Raw genomic sequence first — 14576 nt, forward strand, 5'->3', positions numbered from 1 at the left:
ACTATTTAATTTTCTGTAAAATTAATCGCAAAGATAATATAAAAATACTGATAAAGGGGAAAGTATTATGATTTTTTAGATGAAAAATACTAATTTTTGGTGAAAAAATATAATATAGCATAAGTTCAATTTTAAACTTAATATTAAATTGAATTTAAAAAAATAAATAAAAATCAAATTTCCTACGACAAAGACTATCATGATCCGAAATGCAAAAAAGATTCTAAATTTTGTTTTAACTGTACATTTTTTTATACCTAAAATTCTATTTTTTGACGTAAAAATCCCACGTAACCTAAAAGAGTTAAAATATTATTAATGTAACATAAGAAAAAATACTATCAAATTGTAAATCATATTTTAAACATAATATTTTATTTTATTTAAAATAATCCACTTCCTGTGAATTTAAGTATAATGTGTCTAAAATAAAAATAAAAATTTTCGACTTTGGAATATAATCATTTTTGTAAAAAAATTCAAATTCCGTGAAAAAAAACACTAATTTTGTAAATTTTATTATTGTACCTACAATTGTTCAAAAATTGTGAATGCTCTTCAAAGTCTATATCGATTTCCGGTGAAAAGAACTCAAGGATAACCTTAAATTGTTAAAAATATTTAATCTTCTTTCAAATCTAAAATTAGAAAAAAAAAGTTTTGGTTTCTCTCATAAAACTTCAAGATAACCAAAAATCGTGTGTTTAATGACTGAGTGATAATCTGGAAAATGCTGATAAACTGAAAAATCTTATGAATTTTTATAATGAAAATATCAATGTTTGAGCAAAAACAATAACTTAAAAATGTAAAAAAATATTAATATGAGTATAATTTATCAATAAAATAATAATTATTGACTTATTAATTTATTATTAATTATTAATTATTAATTATTATTATCAAAAACGTAAAAAGTTGACAAATGTTTATTCTTAAACATAATAATAATTTTTTTTAAATATCCATTTTAAGTATAAAATGCTGGCATAACCTAAAATTTTTGTAAACAATTACGCCAAATTAAAAATATAAAACAACTTCATCCAATGAAAGGGCAATCACTGTTTCAAATAAGATTTTTACTAGATATAAATTTTTTATTTTTTCAAGTACAAATAAAAACTTTTTAAATATTTTTAGGTACTCCGAACTGAAAAATACTCAATGAGAACAAAAAATATTTGTATGAGTCCAAGAGGACTGAAAAACTTAATATTTATTTTTGTCAGAATTTAGTATTTTTTATAAAAAAAAAAAAATAGGAATCATGGCAAATGTGGACTCGATTGCTCCCGATGGGGGGTGGGGTTGGATTATTGTCCTGGCAACGGCTATGAACAACGTGAGCACTTTGAAAAATTTATTATTTCAAAATAAAATTAATTTCAGAATATAATTACAAAATACATTTGTTACTAAAAAATTTTTTTCAGATGGTATCAATTCCAATTCTGCAAGGATTTGGTTTAATTTTTAAAGACAGGTTTCAAGATCTGCAGTTTTCGGCAACTCAAACTACAACAATAGTAAACTGCAATTCATTTTTTGGAATGATATTGGGCATTTTTAATGGACCCCTGATAACTATTTTTGGATTCAGAAAAACAGCTATTTTGGGAACTTTAGTTTTCACCTCTGGAGTCATTTTTACCGCATTTGCTTCATCTTTTGTACAATTCATTATCTTTTATGGAATGATGACTTGTAAGATTTTTTTTCAATTTATCATTTATATACGTGTTAAAGTGTCCCATAAAATTCTTTTTCTTAACAAAATATACTTTTGAAAAATAAAAACTTTAAAAATTCGTCCTACATTTTGAAAATAATTTTCCGAAAAAACTCTAAAATCGATATAATCTTTTAAAATAAATTTCTGTGGGACTTTACTTTTTATATTTCATGGAATTTTTAAAGCTTTCAAGGAAAAGAGAAATTTTCTTAAAATTCCTGAGAAAATTCGAAATGTTTTATTTTGAAAAATTATCTTAAAGAAAACATTTTAAAATATTTCAAATGCTTTTCACAACTTTGAAAAAAATGTAGAAGATTTTAAAGCAAAATCTGTTTATTTTTTAGATTGCAATATATTTAGAAGAAGATCCAGTAAATTCAAAAGATATTTACAAGTTTTTAAAACATTTCTAAATAATATTAAATTCAAAAAGATTTTAAAAAGTTTAGAGCGTACATTTTTGAAAATTTCCATCTAAAAATGTAGAACCTTTAAGCAATTTCTAAACGTTTCAAAAAAATAAAAAAATTCCTAAAATTGCTGGGAAAATAAAATTAATTCTTTCGCATAATGAATTTTAAGAGATTATTAGAAAAAATCTGGGCTAGTTTTTTTTAATCAGCGGAAATTTTGAAAAAATGTAAGGAAAAGTTTGAATGATTTAAAAAGATATTTACAAGTTTTGAAAAAATTCAAAAGAATTTTAATAAATGTGTAGATTTTTAAGGATCTAAGAAATAAAATTTGTAGCTTCTAAGGACGAAATATTAAAAAAAGAGTAAATTAAAAAGATATTTAGAAGTTTTAAAAACATTCAAAAATAATATTAAATTCAAGAAGATTTAAACAATTTTAGTCTAGATTTCTAAAAATTTTAAAGATAAAATTTTATAATCTTTTAAGGAATTTCGAAGGGTTTCAAAATAAATCAAAAATTCTTCAAATTCCTGGAAAAATAAAAACTTATTCTTTCGTTCAAAAAATTAAATTAAGAGCTTATTTTAAAAGATTTTAAGGTAGTTTTTTAATTCCGGAATTTTAAATATATTTAAGGAATAGCATAAATGATTTTAAGAGATATTTACAAGTTTAAAAAAAATTAAAACGATTTTTGAAGAATTTGTAGATTTTTGAGGATCTAAGAATAAAAATGTGTGGCTTTAAGGATTTTAAAAAGGTTTCAAGAAAAACAATAAAAATTTCATAAGATTTCTGCGAAAATTTCAAATGTTTCATTTTGATAGATTACAAAATTGAAAAAAGATTCGAGTGATGGATGCTGTGAATGCAAATTTTTTGATTTAGAAAGATTTTGCAACAATTTTAAGACTAGTTCGAACTATTTGATAAGATATTCCAAAATTTAAAAAAAAATTATCAAGAAAAAATTAAGAATTTTTGTAAATTTCAAAAAAAGTGTCCATAATAATATAGATTTTTCAAGAGTTACAAATGAAGTTTTAAAACTTTTTAAGGATTTTTAAACTTTTCAAGACAATAAACATTTTTGTTGAGAAAATATTTCGTATTATTTTTTATGATGAAAAATTAATTTTCAGGGATCATTTGGAAGATTTTCAAAGTTTTAACAAAATAATCTGGAAGGTTTTAAGAGAATTTTTCAAATTAAATTTTTTCTTGCTAATTTCACAAATAATTTGATTTAATTTTTAACATGTTTGAAAATTCTAAAAAAATGTCACGATAAAAGATTAAGAATATTTTAAAACTGTAAAATTTCGGAAAATTCATAAAATATTCTTTTATCTTGGCCAAAGTTCGACAAGTTTCAACTATCTTTCAAACTAACTCGAATTTTTAGTAAAATCCTATAAAATGAAAAACTTTGTTTAAAATTTATTAGATTACTTTTACCACATATCTGAAATCTTCAAAAATATTTTGGAATTTTCTTAAAAATGCTTGTAAATTTATATTTTTATAAGCTATAAAATGTAAAGAAACAAACTAAGGAAATGATCACTAGAAACCGTTTTTTTTACTAAGAACAATTTTTCCTTTTAAATTATAATTAAGTTAATTTTTTTCGCAACTAAAAATTATTTTTAATTTTAAACTAAAATTTAACGATTTTAGTTTTGGTAGAAAATTGATCTTTTTTAGTAAGGAAAATTCTACTATTTGGCTGAAATAAAATTTCTCGTTAAAATTTTTATTTGACTGTCTCAAATCTTCAAATATATGTACGAATTTTCTGAAGAATCTTAAAAAACTTATATTTCTAGGCTTTAAAAACAATAAACCAATAACTTTAAAATAAATAGTTTTGATTCTAGAAAAATAAAAGCAGGTACCAAAGACTATTATTTAACAAGAATTGATCGATTTTTTAATTTTTTGAAAAAAATATACATTTTTTAATTGTATGAACAGAAAATGTGCTTAATGCAGCTGTGGTTCAAAAAGTCAATTCTCTAGAAAAAAATTATTTAGATGATTTTAAAAATTGAAATAATATCATCAGTCATTTCTTATAAAAGAAAAAATTCTTCTTTATAAAAAAGTTTAAAACGTAGCAAATATAATTAGTTTATTAATTAATTTTGTAGTTAAATTTTCTATTACCGTCGCTTTTTAACAAATTAAAAAAAATATTTATTCGCTAACAATTTTTTCTTTTGAAAAAAATTTTTATACGATTTTAGCCATCGGAAATTTTACTTGAAAACTGAAAAACAGTAGAGTTTCATAATAATAATAAAATTATCAAAATATAAAATTACCCAATTAGAAAATTTCCAAATAATGAAATTCTCTAATATTTTATGATATACCGACTTTGAAAATGATCGAATAATAAAAATTCTTAAACAATATTTTCGAATATTATTTTTTTAAATGCAATGATAAAATCTATTAACAATCATTTAATTTTTTTAATTTTTTGAGATGAATGTATATTATTATTGTAAATTTTTTATTATTTGGAAATTTCCAATTTGAAATTTATATATTTCGGCAATTCTGTAATTTCGGGAATTTTATAATGTTAAATATTTTCTGAAAAATTAGTACATTTTAAAACATCTACTTCCCCTCTACTTGTGAGTTTTCAGTTTTGAGTAAGGTGTTATGAGTTAGGAGTAACGAGTTAGGAATGCGAATTACAAGCTAAGAATTATGAGTTATTGAGTTATGGAGTTATGAAGTTATGGAGTAGTAGTGTTATGACAATAAACAGATATGCAATAGAGTTGTAATTGGGTGGAGTTAATTGGTTAAGGAGTTGAGGAGTTAGTGAGTTACCGAGTTAAGCATTTTTGAAATTATGGAGTTATGGAGGTGCGGAGTGAATAAGCTTAGGAGCTATAGAGTTAAGAAGTTATGCGCTAGGATCTCTAGGTAGGAGTTAGAACTTAGGGAAACGGAGTCAGGTGTTATGGAGTTATATAGTTACAAAGTTATAAAGTTGTAGAGTTATAAAAGTATGGAGTCAAGAAGTTAAGATGTTTTAAAGTTATAAAGTAAGTGAGTGATAGAGTCATAGAGTTATGAAGTTAGGTGTTACGCAGTTAGGAGTATAATTCACAAGCTAGAAGTAATAAGGTTATAGAGTTATGAAGATTTGGAGTCAAGGAGTTAAGGAGTTACACAGTTGGGCAGTCATGAACTTATGGAGGTATAGAGTAAAGGAGTGAGGGAGTTAAATATTTAGTGGCTAGGAGCTAGTAGTTAAGAGCTACAGATTAGGAGTCAGGTGTTATGGAGTTATAAAGTTATGAAGTTATAGAGTTATGGAATTATGGACTTACAGTGGTATGGATTTGAGTAATCAAGGAGTTAAAACGTTATTGAGTTATAGATACATGGTGTTATTGTGTTACGGAGTTAAGAAGTTCAAACAATTACAGAGTTAGAAGTATGAGTCAGAAGCTAGGAGTTTTAAATTTATAGAGTTATGAATTTATGATGTTAAGAAACTGAGGAATTAAGGAGTTACGGTGTTAAGAAGTTAGGAGCTATGATCTATTACTTAAAAGTTAAAAGATAGTAGTTAGGAGTCAGGAGTTATAGAGTTATAAATGATAGGATTATGTAGTTTTTAATCTATGAAGTTAAGGAGCTTAGAAGTGGAGGAGTTATAAGGTTATAAAGTTACTGAGTTATGGTCATCGAGTTATGCGGTAAGATGTAATTTAGTTAGATGTTGCCGAGTTAAAAACTTTAAGCATTTATGGAGTCAGGAGTTATAGTGATATGGATTTAAGTAGTCAAAGAATTATAAAGTTATTGAGTTGTAGAGTCATGGAGCTATGGGGTTAAACAGTTAATAAGTTAAATCAGTTACGGAGTATAAGTCAGAAGCTAGGAGTTATAAATTTTTTAGAGGTATGAAGGTATGGTGTTAAGAAGTTACGGGGTTATGGAGTTTAAGAGTTACGGAGGTAAGAATTTAGGAGCTAGGAGCTATTATTTAGAAGTTAGGATATAGTGACTAGGAGTCAGGAGTTTCTAAAGCTATGAAGTTAAAGCTTTAAGCAGATGATGAATTAACGAGTTAAGAAGTTAAGGAGCTAGGAGTGAAAGCTTAAAGCAAGGAGTTTTGGATTTATGGAGTTATGGGAATACAGAGCTATAAAGCCATGTAATTATGGAATTCTGGAATTAAGGACTTAGGGAGTTATGGAGTTAAGGAGTCAGCAAGTCAGGGAATTAAGGAGTTAACAACTTAAGGAGTGGAGGATTTGAGTAGTTAATGAGTTAAGAGTACGCAATAGAAGCTTGAAGTAATTTAATCAGGAAGTTATGGAGCTACGAAGTTAGCTAATTAGGATATTAAGGAGTTAATGAGTTAGAACTGTTTGCTAGAAGCTAGGAGTTATGTATTGAGGAAGTTAGAAATTTAAGGAGTTGGAGAGTCAGTAAAGTAAGGAGTTAGCACGTTAAGGAATTAAAAATTCAAGTACTTTATGAGTTGCGAGTGTGTGCTAGAATATAGGAGTTATGTAGTTAAGGAGCTATGGAGATAAGGAAAAAGTGAATTAAGGTATTAAGGAATTACGTAGTTAATGAGTTAGGAGTGTATCCTAGAAGCTAGGGTTTATGTAGTTCGGAATATATGGAGTTTATGATTTAGGAAGTTATGGAGTTAAAGTGTTAGCGAGTTATCGACCTAACGAGTTAGCAAGGTAAGGAATCGTGGATTTATCAAGTTAAGAAATTAAGAAGTTTAGTAGTTAATGAGTTAGGAGTGCTTTCTAGAAGATAGGAATAATGTAGTAAGGGAGTTATAAAGAAAAGGAGTTAACTAATTAAGGGATTAAGGAGTTAATGAGTTAGGAGTGTGCGCTAGAAGCTAGGAGTTATGTATTTCGGGCATTATGAATTTAAGGAGTTCGCGCGTTAGGAAAGTAAGGAGTTTGCGAGTCAGGAAATGAGGAATTTAAGTACTTAATGAGTCAGGACTGTGCGCTAGAAACTAGAAGTTATGTCGTTAGGGAGTTATGGAGTTATGCAATTAAGGTATTCAGGAAATAGTGAGTTAAGGTAATAAGGACTTAACTAGTAATAGAGTTAGAAGTGTGTGTGAGAAGCTAGAGGATAATGTAGTTTGGGATTTATGGAGTTAGGGAGTTATAAGGATAATTAGTTAGCAAGGTAATGAATTGGGGAGTTAAGTAGTTAATGAGTTAGGAGGTCGTGCTAAAAGATAGAAATAATGTTGTTAGAGAGTTATGGAGCTTAGGAGTTAGCGAATTAAGGTATTAAGAAGTTAATGAGTTAGGAGTGTGTACTAAAAGCTGGGAGTTATATGTTTTAGAGCCAGGGAGTTATGGGGTTATGGAGGTATGGAGTTAGGAAGTTAGGGAGTTAGGGAGTTATGGCGGGATATGAAACCCTAGAAATGATTTCATGAGGCACTTTAATATATATTTAATTTGAATAATTTTTTACAAAAAGCAATTGATCAAAATTATTTTATTTTCAGCACTGGGAATGGGAATAGCAATGTCGTCATTTTTGATAGCACTAAATTCCTATTTTTTAGAAAAAAGAGGTCGAGCTATGGGAATAGCTATGACCTTAACAGGAATTGGTCCCATACTAATACCTCAATTAATTCGATTTTTACTTGACGTTTATGAAGCCCAGGTATGTTTACCAAATTAATTAATAAAATATAATTTCACTTTCTATTTTTATTATTTTTTTATAAAAATTCAATAATAAACTTGAGATTTTCACTACATAATTTTAAACTTTCAACAACTAATATTGTAATTGACCTTCATAAAAAAAATAAAAGTTGAATTATTTCCTCTATAATTCAAGTCAAAATGAGTGAATAATTACGATATGCTAATCGTGTATTTATAACGAGCCAGGCAACAAAAATTCTAATTAAATTAGGTCATGCTTGAATACATAATAATGAGGTCTTTCACTGATAAATTTTATTTCACGCGGTAATTTAAAATCACTGTCACCTTCCGTGATGAAAATGGCAGGTTTAGATTTCAATATTTACCGGTCACATTCGTATTTTAATATTATTAATCGAAATTTTATCTTTGCTATTCAATTTTTTTTATTAAATTTTTATCATTGGCAAGTAAAAGTAGAAATATATTAGATAAAGTAATAATATCAATAGACAAAAATCCTCAAAAAAAAAACATTTCTTCAACAAAAACAAAAAAATTAAGTTTTAAATATACATTTCCATTAACGAACAAATAGTTGCGAATTTAAATAAATAATTAAATTCAGATGAAAAAGTCGAATTTTGTAGAAGTCAGTTGGATTTTCAACAAAAGATGAATTCTCCATATAAAATACAATAGTTGATGTTTCAACTATTGTCAAAATTTAATAATGTTTCAAGAGGAGCTCTTTATTTTCAATAAAAAACATTAAGTTCCTATCCAAAAAGACGAATTTTCAACCGAATAATTAATTTTTCAAGAAAAAAGGTGGAATATTTAAAAAAATAGTTGACTTTTCAAACGTTAAAGATAAATTATTAAAAATAATCTACATTTTCAATTATAAAAAATTTTTTAATAAAGTAAATAAATTTGTAACTAAATATTAAAACTTTCAACTATGAAAGAGATAAATTTTCAACCAAAAATTGATATCAAATTTTAAGGGACAATAATTAATTTTCACCCAAAGAGATTATTATTTAAAAAAAATTAATTTTCAATAAATCTGTTTCCTCATCTAGAACTGATTTATTTTCAATCGAGGTCATTAATTTTCTACCGGAAAGATTCATTTTGAACAAAATACACGAATTTTCCACCGAATATATAAATTTTCGATTCGAAAAGATGTATTTTCAATCAAAAATATAATTTGTCAACAAAAAAACATAAAAGTAGAATTTTTAGTGTAAAAAATTAGGTTTAAATAAAAAAATTTTTTTAATATACTGATTAACTTTCCAAACAAAAAGATAAATTTTTAAGTAATATCATTAATGTTTAACAAAAAAAAAATATTAATTTTTAACGAAAAAGATTAATTTTTTAAGAAATAATCAAATTTTCCACTAAAATACTATAATTGTTAACCAAATTTTCAATCGAAAAGAAAATAGTTAAACTTTCAAGGAAATAATATTCATTTTTATCCCATAGGATTAATTTTTTATTTAAAAAAGAATTTTTAACCAATTGTTTAAATTTTTAAACAAAGGGATGAATTTTTATCTAAAATAATAAATCCTGAACCAATAAATCTATTTTTAACAAAAAAATTCAGTTTTAAACAAGTAGTTTAATTTTGAAAGAAAATGATTGAGTTCCAACCATGAAGATTCATTCTCTACCAAAAAAGACGAATTTTCAATTAGTTTAATTCAAACAAAAAAAAAAGAAATTTTAAACAAAACAGTTCAAACCTGAACAAAAAAGATTGAATTTTGAACAAGCAAGATTTCAAACAGATTTTTTTTTACCAAGGGGATTAATTTTGTACCAAAAAAGTCAAAATTTTAACAAAATTATACATTTTTAACCGAATAGTCGAATTTTCAATTAGCAAAGATCAATTTTGATTAAAAAATATAAATTTCAAAAAAAAAACAGAATATTCACACTTTCCATTAAAAAAAATAATTCTCAATAAAAAAAAGAATTTTTAACAAAATTGTTAAATTGTTAAACAAATAGATGGATTTTCTACAACAATAATAAATCTTAAATCAAAAAATTAAATTTCAACCAAAGAGTTTAACATCCAATCAATTAATTGAAGTTTTTAATCACAAAGATTGAGTTTTAACCAAAAAGATAAATTTTCTACCCGAAAAGACGAATTTTTTACCAATGTACAGGAGTTTTCAACCAAACAGTTGAATTTTCAACCTAAAAATAAATTTTCAATCAGAAATGTAATAGTTAAATTTTAAGTTAGATTAGTTAATTCAATAAAATATTTCAATCCCTTCCCCCTTAAAAAAAGAATATTTAACAAAATATTTTTCAATAAACTACAGCAAAAAATCCTAATAATGTCCGAATCTTATTGAATTTTTTTTTCTCTGCATTGTCTTGAATTAAAAAAAATCCCGAATTAAAAAAAAAATTCAAAATCCACTGAGCTAAATGTATCATTTGTCGACTTTTTATTTTAACGATTTATCTGAATTCAATGGCATTTTTTTACGGTACCAAAAACTTTTTTATATGCATTTGAATTATTTTTAATTCATCTTGAATCCTCTTGAATTCTTTTGAATTATTCTAAATTCACTTTTCATTTGAATTCATTAAAATTATTTCCTAAATCCTTATTAATTTATCCGGCATTTTTTAAAAATTCTTATTAATATTATCTTGACTTTTTTATTTTAATCTATATTTTTTTAGATCATTTTCAATGAAACTTAATTCATTTAATTCTACTAAATTTAATGAACTTTTTTTTTATTCAACCTGAAGTTGTTTAACTTTGAATGAAAGTATATTGAATTCTTCTAAATTAACTCAATTTTACTCAATTAAATTCATTTAAAATTATCAAAAAAATTTTCTTAAGACTATGAAGTACTTCAAACTTGTCGTGAATTTTTAGACAATTTATTAAATTCTTTTAAATTACCCTGAAATTGTATATAAATGTTTTGATTTTAAACAATATTTTTTCAGATTTTTATAAATTTAATCGACGTCTCTTGAATTCCTTTAAATTCTTCCCAATTCACCCAATTTTACTAAAATGAGTAGAATATCTAGGTGTTTTTTCAACTCAGTTCAATCACTTGGAATTCGCTCTGAATTATTTTTAATTTATTTTGAATTCTTTAAATTAAAAAAAATTCTTTCCATTTTTTAACGCTGAATTCTTGTAAATTCACTTAATTGTACTTAAGTAAACGAATCACAGTTTTTTATTTCATTATTTTTGTTTGTAACTTTTCTTGAATTTTTAGGCATTTCAGAGCATTTTTAAAAGTAATTCCAAATATAATGGATTCCATCAATTTTTCTAATTTTTCAAAATTATTTCCAATTCAGTTAAATTCTTTTTTTTCGTCTTCAATTTTTATTAATTCCAATCAATTTTTCTCATTTTAAATGTGGTTCTAACCTGTTTTATTTTCTATAGAATTTCCCATTTAAAATAACTTTTTATTTTAATGGCCCTTTAAAAATGCCCTTGAATTTTTGTGAAGTAATTCTAAATATTATGGATTTGATAAATTTTTAGAACTTTTTAAAATTGATTTCAATTCAGTTGATTTTTTTTTATTTCTCGTTCAATTTTGATAAATTTCATCCAATTTTTCTCATTTTAAATGTAGTTCGGATCCGTTTTTTTTTAATTTTCCATTCAAAATAACTTTTCATTTTAAACGCACTTTAAGAATAATTAAATTTTAAATCATTAAAATTGAATTTTTTTTATTTACTGGTAAAAAAAATGGTCAAATAAATTTTTTAATCGTAGAAAAACTTTGACAATCAAGTTTCACGTCAAACAATCATTTTTTTATAAAAAAAAATATTTTAGATTTTAAATAATTCAGTTATGAACGTTTTTAATGAAAAATAATAGAATTTCTATTTGTTTGAAATTTAAATGACACCATTTTTTAAATTATGATCTAAAAAATCCAATTTTCAACTTTTCGTAATGTTTGAAACCTAATAATAAAAAATTGGTTTAATAATGAATTCTTAATCTGTTTCTATTTTTAATATTATGAAATAAAAATTCAGAGTCATCAAAAGGTTGTTTGGCGTACGAGCATTGACTGCTCCTTATCAACAATTATCATGCAATTATCAAATTATCAAGATATCATATCCTAATCAATTTTTCAGAATAGAATTTAGATTTTTCTCATAATTTCATACATTATTTTTTGATATAAAAAATTATTTTTAATTTTCAGGGTACAATGTTGATTCTTGGAGGCTGTAGCTTGCACGCCTTAATTGGTGCTTTGTTACTTCATCCAGTGAAATGGCACGCCCGAAAAGAAATAATAAATCTCAAAAAAGGGGAAATTTTAGAAACACGTAAAAATGATCAATTTTATTTTTAGTCGTTAGTAATAATTTAGAAAATAAATTTTTGAATTTTTTTGTAGAATCTGCAGCCTTGCTTCAAGAAATTTGTCCCGACTGTACTAAAGATACGGAAAAATCAGATTTGAATTCAAATTCGCAAAAGGAAAGCGTTTACGAATTACAGGCCATGGATCTTGGTAAGTTAAAAAATAAATAAACATAAAAAAAATAATTTAAAAATCATCAAAATTAATAATTAATTTAGTTTCCTATTTTTAATAACATTATTGATTTTATTGCAGTATCGACAATTAATTTAGGAAGCAGTTTTAACGTATTTGATGAATCTAAATCTTCAGATGACGAAAAAGAGATACCTTTGGATGATTTATCCAAACTGAATGGAATAAATCACATTGAAGAAATGATTTGCCAAAAATGTGGAACGTTTTTCCTACCAGAGAAAACATACAGCAAAAACCAGGAACTAAAAGTAGGGTGAGGCTATCAGTTCTTTATTTTAAACGCTTTTAAATCAAAATTTTCAAAAAGTTGTTTACCAATTGATGATAAACAGAAAAATGATTTTTTTATCAACGTATGATAAAGAAAAATGTACTCGGTCGGTAAGGAAGTTTTTGCCACCAATGGGAAAAGCAGCACACTATTTTAGGGGCCAAACTGAAATTGCACGAGTGGGAAACTTGTGGTTAAATGGTAAATTTAAAAAATAATAGTTGGGAAATTTTTAATTTTAAAAATTAATTTATAAAGAAAATAATTAATTGTAGTGTATTAAATAGTGCAATTTTAAATCAAAAGTATTAATTTTTAATTAAATTTAATTAACTATCTTAGGGGCCGTACAGAAATTAAAGTGGAAAAATAGTGGTTAAATGGTTAATTTAAAAAATAATAGTAGTAAAATTTATAAGTTTAAAAATTAATTCATAAACAAAATAATTTATTGTGGTGTTACAAGTAGTGCAATTTTCAATCAAAAGTATGAATTTTCTATTAATAAAGTGAAATTATAACTAAAAAATATTAATTTTCAATTACAAATGGAGTTAAATTTTAATTTGAAAAAATTAATTGTCAATTTAGATGATGAATTTTTACCTAAAAAAGATGAATTTTTAACAAATAATGGACTGTTTCAATTTACAGTTAAAAACGTATTCTTCAAATAAAAAAATAAATTTTTGTACAAAATAATTTACTTTTCTAATAAATAGACTAATTTTCAATCAGAACGATGAGTCTTCAACCAAAAAATGAAATTTTCAAGAAAAAAGGTTTAATCTTCAACAAAAATCATGAATTTTCAACCAAATAAGTGAATTGTTAACTAAAAAAGATTAAATTTCAAGAAAAAATAGAATATTTAAATTTTTATTGAAACGAATTAATTTTCAATTAAGAATAAGATTCTTTAAGAAAATAGTTAAAAACAAAACAGATGAATTGAAATATACAAATATACAAAAATGTATCAATTTTCAATTCAAACGAAGAATCTTTAACAAGAAAATGAATTTAAATAATACATGCATTTTTAACGATAAGAAATCAATTTGAAACCAAAAATTAAATTTTCAGTTGAAAAAATTAATCTTCATAAAAAAAACGAATTTTTAACAAAAAAAGGTTCGATTTTCAACAAAAAAAAACATATTTTCAAACAAATAAGTGAATTTTAAACTAAAAAAGATGAAATTTCAATAAAAATGGAAGATTTTAATTTTTATTGAAAAAAACTTATTTTCAATCAGAAATACGACTTTTTAAAAAAATATTTAAACTTGAAAATAAAACAGATGGCAGAATGAAACAGAATGAATTCAAAAATATACAAAAATGTATCAATTTTCAAAATAAACGAAGAATCTTCGACCAAAAAGTGAATTTAAAAAGTACATGCATTTTTAACGACACGAAATCAATTTCAAACCAAAAATTAAATTTTGGGTTTAAAAAAATTAATTCTTATCCAACAAAAAAACGAATTTTTAACAAAAAAGGTTGAAATTTCAACAAAACACATTAATTAAATTAATTAAACATTGAATTAAATTTTTGGATGGAAAAATTAATTGTCAACTGAAATGATGAATTTTTACACAAAAAAGATCAATTTATTGGAAAAAATGGACTGTTTAAAGGGGGACGGTCAGTAATGCCGGTTTTTGGCCTAATTTATTTTTGGACCAAAAAATCTGAAAAAATCATGGTAGTATCGTATAAGTATCCCGAGTCGATTGCACGCTAAACGGACTACCCTCCATCCCCCAGCCTCCCCCACCCCCCTACAAATATAGGAAACACCACTACCCACCAACTGTATTTTC

General features: G+C 24.5%; 1 protein-coding gene across 4 annotated transcripts in view; it reads left to right on the forward strand.

The window, feature by feature from the left end:
* The window catches only part of LOC117172579, a 56164-nt gene that overhangs the window by 34299 nt on the left and 7289 nt on the right, over positions 1–14576 (forward strand). For all 4 annotated transcript variants that reach the window (XM_033360651.1, XM_033360653.1, XM_033360652.1 and 1 more), the window contains 4 exons: positions 7689–7852; positions 12108–12234; positions 12306–12422; positions 12528–12723. In XM_033360651.1, coding sequence (XP_033216542.1) covers positions 7689–7852; positions 12108–12234; positions 12306–12422; positions 12528–12723 — 604 coding nt within the window. The remainder of the gene's footprint in view (positions 1–7688; positions 7853–12107; positions 12235–12305; positions 12423–12527; positions 12724–14576) is intronic.

The sequence above is a fragment of the Belonocnema kinseyi genome, chromosome 5, assembly GCF_010883055.1.
Source record: "Belonocnema kinseyi isolate 2016_QV_RU_SX_M_011 chromosome 5, B_treatae_v1, whole genome shotgun sequence".
In the NCBI taxonomy this organism is placed as follows: domain Eukaryota; kingdom Metazoa; phylum Arthropoda; class Insecta; order Hymenoptera; family Cynipidae; genus Belonocnema; species Belonocnema kinseyi.